The following is a 13,149-nucleotide window of genomic DNA, read 5'->3' as shown; positions in this document are numbered from 1 at the left end:
ATCAGGGCTGGAATTAGATGTAGGCAAAAGAGGCATGTACCTAGGGTGCAACAGTGGAGGGTGTGAGCTGGGACACTAAGGGGCCGATTCACCAAGTGTCAAATATCGAGGGTTAATTAACCCTCGATATTCGACTGGGAATTAAAATCCTTCGACTTCGAAGTCGAAGGATTTTATCGCAAATAGTTTGATCGAACGATCGAAGGAATATTCCTTTGATCGTACGATTAAATCCTTCGAATAGAACGATTCGAAGGATTTTAATCCAACGATCGAAGGATTATCCTTCGACCAAAAAAACTTAGGAAAGCCTATGGGGACCTTCCCCATAGGCTAACATTGAGCTCGGTAGCTTTTAGATGGCAAACTAGGGGGTCGAAGTTTTTTCTTAAAGAGACAGTACTTCGATTATCGAATAGTCTAACGATTTTTAGTTTGAATCCTTTGATTTGAAGTCGTAGTCGAAGGTCAACGTAGCCCATTCGATGGTCGAAGTAGCCCAAAAAACACTTAGAAATTCTAAGTTTTTTTACTTCGAATCCTTCACTCGAAGTTAGTGAATCGGCCCCTAGGTGTATCTTCTGCCTCTTGTTCCATGCCTGCACTTAGTTGCTGCTCAGAAAGAAGTGGGGACAGAGTCATTAGAAGAGAGGTGCTAAGTAGAGCAAATATGAAGCAGAGGTGGTGAGTGGGGGGGGAGATGTGGGTGTCACCGGGGCCTTGCCTTGGTCACCCATATGCGTTGGCCCAGCTCTGACGAGAATACGTAGATACATAAGTGCCAGCAATTTCAATGCACAAAAAGAGGCCCGAAGAGCTTACCATCTATAAGGAAAAGGAGACAAAAAGAAAGGAGAGGGGCACTACAGAAATGGTTCTTTCAGAAAGCATGAAGGAAAGGAGAAAATGAAAGAAAGTGACCTTTGCTTTTCCTTACTTTTTAAGTGTTTGTAATCTGCCGTCTGACGGCTGGACTCTTTTTCATCAAGGACAGAACATATGGGCCATACATTGTGCTTGTCTCTGGTGGCCCAGCAGCTTGTCATATGATTTACTGCCCTCTCCTGGTCTACGAGCCAACACTTCACCCCACGAGCACACACAGATACTGCAAGATGTTGATGTTGTCTCGTTCTCAGATTTGCAAGTTCTGCATTGTGCAGATTTTATACGTAAACCATAGTTCTCACACTAGCACAGTATGTCTGTATATTTTTTATTTTTATAGCTTTACTTGTACATGCAGCGCTGTACAGCACAATATTACATTACCAGAGCAAACAGGGGTCAATATAATAAAATATCAATTATGTTGGTACCACATTTTCGTCAAACTCTTTTAGCTAGTGTGCCATACAAAGGCCCAGGGTCAGACTGACCCACCAGGCTACCAGGAAAAATCCCAGAAGGCTCTGGTACTGTTAGGCCCCAGTCTATCTGTCCATTGTAGCCACATCTTTTTTCCCATTTCTGTCTACAGCAACTACCTAAGATATGCCTTCGAGCATTATGCTTGTTCTTTAGAGAAAACAACTCACCAGCCCATGATAATTGACCTGAAAGCACCACCAACTATTCTCAGCTCCAAGGCATTTAAAGGAGACCCATATACAGTATACACATATTATATATAATGAATTTGGGGTGGACGCATGTGCAAGGCAGGATTTATCAGATTTCCTTATTGTACATGCATTCCACCAGCCAAAGGCTACGGGCCAGTGTGAGTTTTTTTATTGCTAAAGCCAAATGCAACATTGTTTAATAATTTACAGCAAAGATTAAGTCCATGTGCAATTCCTTTGCTAAGGGATCCTAAGAGCAGATAGTTCACCAAAAATAAAGACTTTTTTCAAGTTACTTTGTATTTTCTATTTGTGAATGTTAAAGTACATTTTCACCTTCTTATGTCTTTCTAAATTAACTATGGGAGGGGTTCTCCCACTCTGTAACTGATCTAAAAATGATAGATTTAGTTAATACATTTCTAATCTTTGTTCCTGCTGAGCAGAATCCCTGAGTTTCATTAAAGGCAGCTGTTAGAATTGATACAATAGTTGCTAATATTCCACAGATGCTGCTGAGAAATGGATCAACTAATGTAGCAAAATGCAACAGTTTATATTCTGTAGTAAAAAAATAAAAGCACAAAAGACAGGGAATCCTTGTGTAGTGTAGTATTTAGTTTTAGTTCAACATAATCCCTGAATAAAAATTACACTCACAGGATAAAAGAAAATCAATCTCATATAAGTTCCTTATCTGTCCGTGTGTCTCGCTCTCTGTCCCACTCTGTGTGTGTTTAGTGCTCTGTACGGGTCTCTCTCCCGCACCGGCAATTGGTCCTCCTGTGATCTGGATTTCGAGCTCTCTCAAGTCCACACTTGTTCCTGGAGCGGTTTCCTTATTATGGACTCCTCACTTTTGTCCAACGCGTTTCGCGGACTTCGATCCGCTTTCTCAAGTACTTCCCAGAAGTCAAAGCAGATCGAAATCCGGATCACAGGAGTAGCGATTGTCGGTACGGGAGTGAGAGCGGTACAGAACACTAAACACACACGGAGTGGGATAGAGAGTGAGACGCACGGACAGATAAGGAATTTATATGCAATTGGTTTTCTTTTATCCTGTGAGTGTAATTTGTATGCAGGGATTATGTTGAAATAAAACTAAATACTACACTAAATTCTCTGTCTTTTGCGCTTTTATTTTTTACTCCAGATTTCTATATATTTGGAGAGGGAGTACTCCATTACCAAAAGCGTCAGAGCGGGGAGTGATTTTTAAACAGGTGCTGATCCCTATTAACCTCCACTTCAAGAGCGCCACAGGTGTAAAATTGGTGTTTTGCCATTTATATTCTGCTCCAGGATTACTGAGCTGCCAGATTGAAACACCAGAGGGAGGAACATTAAACTTTAAACTTCAGTTTTGGTAAAACTGTGAAAAGTAAAACATGGAAAACAACTGAATCCAAAAATCCTTTATTTTACAATCTGAAAAGAACTGAAATGAAAAAGGTATTTGGAAGGTGAACAACCCCTGTAATGGCAATGAGAAGCAATATAAGGAACGCAGAAAGAACTCACCAACACTCAGAAGCAGTTGCTGTAGGCTAGTGCCAGACGAGGCAGAAATCAGCAAGCCGAAATCTGCAGGCTGATTTCAGCCCCCAAATGCTAGCCGAATCTTCTTGTCTGCTCATGTCCGGATGCCTTGTGTCGGCTCTGGTATGAACAGAATAGAATAAGACTGAGATCTGCCATGTCTGTTCACTCTGGAGCTGAAAAAAGGCTTCTGGAAGTGAGCAGACAAAGATTTGTGTAGTGGCCCGAGGCTGAAATCAGCCTGAATTTCAGCAGGCTGATATCTGCCCCGTCTGCCCCTAGCCATAGAGTTATCCTTCTCTTTTCCCCCCTCTTTCTGTTATCTGAATGTATGTAGTGATTTAAGCTAGTGACAGATGTGGCTGATTGATTTGATCATTCAAAATGTAATCAGGACATACTGGATTTTCAGTGGGCTGGCTGAAAATCTTTTCAATGAATGCACATATACATTTCTGCAGTCAAGGTAAACCGCACTCCATGTCGGCCTGTTATTTCGCTTGCCATTATTATGACTGGATTATGCCGTTTGGCTAATCATTTGTATGTCTGTAACCAAGCTGGAAAAAGATTCAGTTGACCACATTTAAGACTAGATGTGTTCCATTGTGGGGCCAGTTTAAGAGCAGAAGGACAACATTACAAAAAAAGACCAGGGGATTGGCAGCTAGTCCTCTTTTGATGATGATGAGCATAATTTGATTAAATGGAATGTGCATGGTATACTCATTTTAGGGTACCCAGAAATCTAAAGCTTGGAATTTGTAATGGGTGGGGCATTATGTCAAGTTCATTGCCCCCCCAATAGTGTCCTGAAAGCTTGCATTGTTGGGTATGCTCAAAAATACACCAATCAGCAAATAGCAGATATACAATTCCTTATCTCTAGCAGCTTCTCTGCTGAATGAAGAAACGGATAAAATATGTCTTCCTTTGTTTTATTCACAGTTATATATAATTTGTAAATAAGGCCCCCAAATGTCTAAGCTACAACTCCCAATGCCCCATGACAGTTTAAAGGATTTTACGATCTGGAGAGCTGCAGGTGGATGCATTTAATCATTTAAAGACAGTGGTTGCCAGTGTTAATGTGGTCTTTCTTTACAGGGTGCCCATCAGCATTTTATGGGAAGGACTGTGCCAATGTCTGCCAGTGTCATAATGGAGCTGACTGTGATCACATCACCGGGCAGTGCACATGCAGAACAGGATTCACAGGGAATCACTGCGAGCAGAGTAAGATTGCTGCCCTTGCTGTACAGTTTACAGTGTGCAGATTGGGGAGAATGATTGTCTTCTGTTGTCCCCTTAACTGACAGCATTGCATTTATTTCCAAAATGGATTGTTAATAACACCCACAGAGAACAAAAGTATCGCGTGCCACCATGTCGGCCCTTTTCCTACCTAAAGCTAAAGACTGTATTCCATCATTGCTTGCTATTTATTTGGAGACTTAACTTAAGATACTGTACAAAGCAGACATGCCAAAGGGCACTTGGAGGCTGCCACTTGCAATAAAAATGCTTATATGTTTCAAGCAAATAGAGATCTATAAATCTGTGTTTTCTGGAACAGCAAATGCAGTTCCCATTCCCCTGTACCTTGTGAGCAAAGATATAGATAAAACAGCATTTCTTGTTGCTGACACAGAGACTCATTTCAGCTAGATTAGCTTATAAACTATACATACCCCAGTTATATGTAAGGGATACTGGCCACAATAATGGAAACATATTAGTGAATATGAGATAATCAAAGTAGATGCCTTCTGGGGCAATCAGACCCTTTGCGGCCTGAGGCAGCTTACTGCCGACCCCCCCAGCACTCACCTTTATGCTTCAAAGGGGGTCCACAATGTCGGCAGAGAAGTCCAGGCTCTTAAAGTTACCAGGAATGGCATTTTTTCCGCCCCTGGTAACCAGTGGGGCACTGCCACCTGAGGCGAGTTTCTCAACCTGTTATCCAGAAGGATCGGGACCTGGAGTTTTATGGATAACGGGTTTATCCATAATTTGGATCTTTATACCTTAAGTCTACTAGAAAATCATGTAAACATTAAATAAACCCAACAGACTGGTTTTGCTTCCAACAAGGATTAATTATATTTTAATTTGGATCAAGTACAAGGTACTGTTTTATTATCACAGAGAAAAAGGAATAATGTTTTACTAAAATTTTATTTTATTTGTATATATATAAATGTGTATATATATATATATATATATATATATATATATATATATATATATATATATATATATATACACATAATCTGAACTCCGAAGTTAGTGAATAGGGTTGCCACCTGGCCTGGCCGGTAAAAAAGATGGCTGTTACCAATGTTATTAATAGGTATAAAAGATACCTATTAAAAGGCCGGTATTTTTTTCCGGAAAAGGTGGCAACCCTATTAGTGAACCATGAATATTTAATTTCTCAGACTTGTGCATCCAACGTTTCGACCCACATTAGGGCCTTTATCAAGGACCTCTTTATATAGAGCTACTAGGTTATAAAGAACATCCTGACAAACACTTGAACCAAATGCTTACTATAGAGGGAGAAGATTATGCAGCTAGGTCATGATGTGTTGATATTGGCAATTTCATTATTGCTAAAATAAACTGGTAATATTCAGGTAGTTTTGGACAGACCATAAATTAATTTTCTGTAGGGCCCTAACATCTAGTTACACCACTGAATCAAACAATTTAGGAAGTTGTCATACAGGGCAATTCAGGGTGATTTTGTATGATTCTCACAAAATACAACAGACAGAGCTTCTGAAATCACGCTGCATATCACTGCCCTGAAATACATTCATCTTATCTAAATATTATCTGCATTCGTGTCTCTCTAATAAATAAGACACCTTTATTTTAACTTTGGCCCTACAGAATGTCCCCCGGGAACATTTGGTTATGGCTGCCGTCAGCTGTGCGAGTGTTTAAACAACGCCACCTGTGATCATGTGACGGGAACGTGTTACTGTAATCCTGGATTCAAAGGAATTCGTTGTGATCAGGGTGAGTGCTATATCGTGAGAGGATAACTTGCCTGTTTTCTCCTTTTAAACAGATATAAAAGTAGCAGTGATTTTATGATGACCTGCTTTTTACATAATACAGGTATACTGGTATGGAACCTGTTATCCAAAATACTCAATAACTGGGGTTTTCCGGATCACAGAAGTCTACTAGAAAATCATTTAAACATTAAATAAACCCAATAGGCTGGTTTTGCTTCCAATAAGGATTAATTATATCTTAGTTTGGACTGTTTTATTATTACAGAGAAAAAGGAATTCATTTTTATAAATTTGGATTATTTGGATAAAATGGAGTCTAAGGAAGACAGCCTTCCCATAATTCATAGATTTCTGGATAACAGGTTTCCAAATACATGATCCCATACCTTTACTTCATTATCCACTTTGGTCAGACTCAATAAATGCAATCACTTTGTGGTTTAATGAAAGAAACTCATTTAAGAAAATGCATGTGTTTTCATATTCTTTCCCCAATCATACAGCACACATATGCACACAATGGGCAAGCTGAAGGACTCGCTCATTATGCACAGACATGGGATCCCAAGGCAAGCTCCTGATGCAGGCGGCATAGCAAATTTTCTGGCAAATAATTTTGCTATGATTGGTGCCTTTTAACAGCACAGTGTCTCCACCTAGTGGGTACTAAGGAATGCACCTCAGGGAATCCTACTATAAAATAAAATAGTGACAAAAATAAACTTTATATAGAACACAGAAAAAAAGCAACAGGCCTCTAATAATACAGTAGGCCACACCTGCAGTGGGGACATGTAGGGTCTGTATTGCTAGAACTTTGTGCTCAGTTTCTCTTAATGCCCCAGGTATTGCTATATTTCCCAAAAAGAATCAGTTGTTCCTATTTAGCAGACACAAACACTAGGGCTGTTACTGAAGTTCTCAGGCAGCTCTGCAATAGCATTTGTCACCTATTGGGCATTTTGCAGTTTGGCAAACAGGCTGGCCTTTCTCTGTGTATTTAGAGGTCTAATCCTCTCCTCCTGTCTGTGATCAGCAGGGGAAGCCCCCTCCATACCCTCTTGGACAGTGTCTTCACTGCTGGCATAGGATTTGCATGACAAGACTGCTGGAGGGTACCTGAAGATAAAGCTCCTTTGATACCCTACACATGAAAGTTAAAGTGGTGCCTATCTGCAAGCAATTTTTTAACCAAGCTCAATTCTAGGATAAAACATAAACATGGTTATTTGCACCAATGTTTTGCTTTTTGTTTATTAAATGAGATTGTATGTGTCCTGTGCTTGGACTAGCATGACCCTAATTTAGTAACAAACAAGCAAATCAATACCAGTGCAGCAACCAATAACAACAATCTGCTTTCCCACAGCTGTATTATTATTATTATTATTATATATTTTTAGAGTGCCACCATCATGTGCAGCGCTGTAAAACAAATGTGTTTATTCATAGAAATCACATGAATTACATACATAGAACATAAAGAGTAACATACATAATGAACAGTATTGGTACAAAAGGTGAGGACGGACTTGTGCAAAAGAGCTTACAATCTAAAGGGAAAGAGAATGAGACACAAGATGTGGGAGTAGGCAAGATCAGAAATAAGCTGGTGAGAGATGTCATTTGGTATCTAAACTATGGATGCACCGAATCCACTATTTTGGATTCGGCCGAACACCCGAATCCTTAGTGAAAGATTTGGCCGAATACCGAACCGAATCCGAACCCTAATTTGCATATGCAAAATAGGGGTGGGAAGGGGAAAACATTTTTACTTGCTTGTTTTGTGATGAAAAGTCACGTGCTTTCCCTCCCCATCCCTAATTTGCATATGCAAATTCGGATTCGCATTCGGTTCGGCCAGGCAGAAGGATTCGGCCGAATCCAAATCCTGCTGAAAAAGGCCGAATCCCGAACTGAATCCTGGATTCGGTGCATCCCTAATCTAAACAGGATAGGCTATCATAGGGTGAGGATAGGCTTCTCTAAATAAGTGTATTTTAAGAGATCTTTTGAAAGCAGAAAGGTTGGAAGACAGTCAGACAGACTATGGGAGATGATTCTAGAGGAGGGGTGCAGCCCTTGCGAAGTCTTGAATGGAAGCATGTGAGGTAATGAGAGAAGAGTTAAGGATCAGGTCAGTAGAGTGTAGTTAGCCGTTGGGTGAGTGTCTAGAGATGAGTTCGGGTGAGTCCACACTACTAAGTTGCTTTGGATCATTGCATTTTTTTCCCTATATCTAGCTAATATGAATGTTAGCCTCTCTATAGTCTACTTTAGAATATGATACCCTTGTGGAATGCTTCTTAGTAGTCAGCAGCCACACGTGAGGCTTTCCAGACTGTACTGGTTGCTCATCAGTGATGTATATCCAAACTTGTTACATTGCATTAACTATATGACAGATACAACCGACATCTGATTCCTGGTGTATCCCCAGGCATTTGAGGGCAACAAGAGAGCAGAGAGAGAAAAAGAGAGAGGTTGCATGTTGGGCATCATTACTATATCACTAATGAACAATTTCCTATGTTGTCATTCTCTCCTTAGCTGCCCTTATGATGGAGGAACTGAATCCTTACACCAAGATCAGCCCAGCACATGGTTCTGAAAGACATTCCGCCGGTGCCATTATTGGTGTCATTGTCCTGCTTCTGATCATCATGACTCTGCTTGGACTCTTCTTAGTGTATCGGCAAAGACAGAAGGACAAGGATCATGAAATGCCTAATGTAGCCTACACCCCGGCTATGCGCATGACAAGTACAGACTTCGCACTCTCAGGTACAACCATTGTTTCATAAAATGAACTAAAGCTTCAAGCATCCATGGAATCAAATAGCAGAGAACACTAGAAGATGTAGTCCATATAAACATTAACATGCACTGAGTGCCCTAATCACACTAATTTATCTTCATGCGTCTTCTTACATTGTTCTGCTTTCTCTCTCTGCATATATTGCATGTGGTGCGTCTCTAGGTGTCTGTATCCCGTTCCTTGATCGTGTCTGTGTAACATTCTATTTGTTACTTGTTTTATAGCCTCAACTATTACTCTGCATGAAACCAAGTCCTTCTGTGTGATATTAAATCTCCCAGTGTTTTGGTTTATCCCACAGTAATGCATATTTATGTATGATGTGTTACTGTTATGTTTGCTATTATATTTAATCACCAACTGCATTCTTACAGGCAGGATGGCTTAATGCACATAATTTATTGTTAAAACCCTGCAGTTATCCCATACCAATGGCACCGGTTTGTAATCATCCGCAGCTTTACATTGTGTGATTGCAACACATTGTGCTTGGTGCTTTATATTGCATAGTTTCCACAAGGCCTGTAATATTCTGTTCAGTTTGGTTATTGTTGTTATTATTATTATTATTATTATTAACATGTATTTTTAGCTACATATTAACCAAGGATATATGGGTGCTTATAGGCAACTAGTTGCTCACTCATTATTGATAAAGCTAGAATAAAATGTCTATTTACTAATTTTTCACATCGGCCTTTTAAACAATGCCACTGTTTCCATGTTTAGTAATAAAGGTAATAGTAATTAAGGTATGGGATCCCTTACCCGGAAACTCATTATCCAGAAAGCTCCAAATTACGGAAAGCCTGTCTGCCATAGACTCCATTTTATCCAAATAATTCAAATTTTTAAGGACCATTTCCTTTTTCTCTGTAATAATAAAACAGTACCTAGTACTTGATCCCAACTAAGATATAATGAATCCTTACTGTAAGCAAAACCAGACTGTTGGGTTTATGTAATGTTTGCATGATTTTCTAGTAGACTTAAGGTATGAAGATACAAATTACGGAAAGATCCATTATCCAGAAAACCCCAAGTCCGGAGCATTCTGGATAACAGGTCCCATACCTGTATTGCATCAGAAACTATAATATGTAGTGGAATCAGGATAACATAAGTCCCAGATTCTCTGGTTTTGGGTCTACTGAAACACTTAAGTATAGCTGCTTCTTGGCTTTTCATTTCTAAGGATAATAACAAACTGCAGTGGTGCAAGATTGCACTTTTTGATCCTCTCCACAAACCATGGCTGGGAGGTTCAGGGTGGGGGGCTTTCATTTCACATTTGGACAAGTAAAGTTGTAAAATTTAGTAAGATAGAAAAAGAAGCTGCTGTGAGGACATAAAGCAGAAATCACTGCTAATTATGCTTCTCCAGGAGAATAACATCTGTACTTTACTGCACACACTCTTCTTCTTTCTCTAGCACTATCCAAATTGTGACCCTCCCGCTGTTCTTGAACTCTAACTTCCCTTGCCACTATGGCTGTCAAGGGATGCTTATGTTGTAATTTACTTGATAGGATGAATTATACACCTCTGTAACAGAGACAAAGACAATACCCTGAGCATAATGGCATGGGAACTTACTGTTTAAAGAGGAAGACACAGACGTGCTTTTACTAGTAATGTGCACACAGATTACATTAGTTGCTGGTTTACTAACAAACCTCATGCCCTCTGCTTATCCAAGGACAATTGGAAAGTAAAATATAAATTTGCTGCTTTTTTTTATCCTACATGCATCTGAACTGGCCATTGTCTTTTGCTTAACGTTCCGCTATAGGTGCCTGTGGCATGGAAAGACGCCAGAACACTTACATTATGGAAAATGGCTTCAAAGGTAGGGATGATGCTTGCTGCAAATGTCTGCAAAATAATGTTTCTTCCAGTTGCAGTGGGTAATGACAGAGATTAGCAATAGGTAAAGTAGCTCATGGTTTCTATGGTACTGTATCTATCACTGTGGTCCCCAACCAGTATCATGTTGCTCAACAACCTCTTGGATGTTGCTTTCAATGGCTTCAAAGCAGGAGGTTATTTTTAAATGCAAGGTTTGTGGACAAGTTTTGGTTGCATAAAAACCAGGTGTCCTGCCAAACAGACCTTCTGTAGACGACAGTCCACATAGGGGCTACCAAATGGGCAATTAAAACTCTTATTTGGCACCCCAGGAACTTCTTCCATGCTTGTGTTGCTCCCCAACTCTCTTTTTTTTTTAATGTGGCTCACGGATAAAAATGGTTGGGGAGCCCTGGTCTAGGTTATTACTCTGCCCAATTAACATTTCTAAGTGTACTCCTGCTAACAAGCTGCACATAGTTCTTTCCTCATCTATTATGTCTTGTTTTCTCTTTATATAACTTATAGCTACAGACATATAATGTCCCACAATCCTTTGGGTAACTGTAACCTCTACCACATAGTATAAATTACACGGTTTATGTACATTCTTTTTATAATTTTTGGCTTGATTTCACTTTCTTTTATTGCCTTCAGCTTTCAGCTTTCCAATCATATATTTAATAGCTTAATGTAATGTTCCCTTTTTACTATTATATCACCCAGGCCTCCCTTCACATGCTCTTATTAACCTTAATAATTTCTGCCCTCATCTTCCCCTTTGTATTATAACTTTCAGGTATTCCTTTTCCTTGTCATACTATACCAATTTTTATCAATCATTTTTAGCAATATGATCCTTCTTTGCCTATTACTGTTCAACTAATTCTTATGGCCAAACATTGTTGGCTCTACCTTCTCCAATTACCCCAAATAATTTAGTTCCATAAGTTCTTATGGAACCCCCTAATACTTACTACAGTATCATCTTCTCTGTTCCCATAATCCAAAATAATTTATGGATATACTTTGAATATATTATATATAACTAGGGATGCACCAAATCCAGGATTCGGTTTGGGATTCGGCCAGGATTTGGCCTTTTGCAGCTTGATTCGGCCGACCGAATCCTAATTTGCATATGTAAATTAGGGGCGAATAGGGAAATCACGTGACTTTTCGTCACTAAACAAGAATTTTTCCCTCTTTTTCCTTTCCGGACCCTAATTTGCATATGCAAATTAGGATTTGGATTCGGTTCTGTATTTGGCTGAAACTTTCCCCAAGGATTCGGGGATTCACCGCATGCATTTGGTGCATCCCTATATATAACTATATATCACTCTGCATATCTTAAAGTACCGATAACATAAAAAAATAAATAGTACATTTGAACTGAAACAGCAATAATTTTATGGGAAACTCTATGAATTCACTTTTTCAGAAAATATACATTTTTATTTAAGTGTTATTTTTAAAGAAACAGATTTGGGCATTTAAAATGTTTACAATTTGGTTTAATTATCAGCAAAGGTAGTACTGTACAGGCCCAGATCTATGATTTGGGTTCCCCTAGGTCAGAGGGTCCAGCGGCTGCTCCTCTTGCCCACCCCCACCCCCCACGCTATTCCTCTGCTGTGCTTGAAAAGTCATTCTGATATTGGCAAGACCTTAAATAGCCAGGGTGTTGCCAGTGGATGTTACTCAGTAACTGCATAAAGCAGACTTTTGCATCCAATTCCATTGGATGTTGCCATTCCTTAATATGCCCACATATACATTATTTGTGACTATAAACAATATATATATCTACTTCTGAGAAACTGCTTTATTAGTATGCCCTTTAGCAAAGTAACTTTCATTCACTGACCATCCTCCTTTCTTTCAAACCCATGGTGATGGCCTGTAAACATTTATACAAGGTACCATCAAACTCAGCTGCATATAACTAGGTCTACTGCATTGCTGAACCATCCTGAAACCCCTTAATTGTGAAGTGTGCAGGGATTCAGTGCACAGTCAATAACAAGTAAGTCATCTATAGAAAGCACTGAAGCAACTCAGAGATAAGTTGGTGGGAAAACAAGAAACACCCTACATGATGACCGTGGCATAATAGGAAAATTTGCCTTAAACGTTTTCGTGTTCATGGATAAACTGTAGGTTGATGATCACCCACTGGGTTTTAAAAGCACATCTAGGTACAAGGAAATCAGTTCCCAGTTGTAGATGTTTTTTACTCTTGTTGTAGCTCATTACGGCAGTGCAAGGCTGCTGATCAGCAAATGTATAGCCCACTAGGTGCCTCTATGCAGAGCTCATTATCTTATGGTAAGCAAAATCT

The 13,149-nt window shown here is 39.5% G+C and overlaps 1 protein-coding gene across 2 annotated transcripts in view; it reads left to right on the top strand.

Moving 5' to 3' along the window:
• The window catches only part of megf11.L (multiple EGF-like-domains 11 L homeolog), a 211,457-nt gene that overhangs the window by 189,490 nt on the left and 8,818 nt on the right, over window positions 1–13,149 (top strand). For both annotated transcript variants that reach the window (XM_041586899.1, XM_018253298.2), the window contains exons 18-21: window positions 4,215–4,343; window positions 6,006–6,134; window positions 8,690–8,923; window positions 10,750–10,806. In XM_041586899.1, coding sequence (XP_041442833.1) covers window positions 4,215–4,343; window positions 6,006–6,134; window positions 8,690–8,923; window positions 10,750–10,806 — 549 coding nt within the window. The remainder of the gene's footprint in view (window positions 1–4,214; window positions 4,344–6,005; window positions 6,135–8,689; window positions 8,924–10,749; window positions 10,807–13,149) is intronic.

The sequence above is a fragment of the Xenopus laevis genome, chromosome 3L (assembly GCF_017654675.1).
Source record: "Xenopus laevis strain J_2021 chromosome 3L, Xenopus_laevis_v10.1, whole genome shotgun sequence".
NCBI lineage: Eukaryota > Metazoa > Chordata > Amphibia > Anura > Pipidae > Xenopus > Xenopus laevis.
The sequence above is the reverse complement of the archived record's forward strand: the minus strand, read 5'-3'. Positions and strand labels throughout refer to the sequence as shown.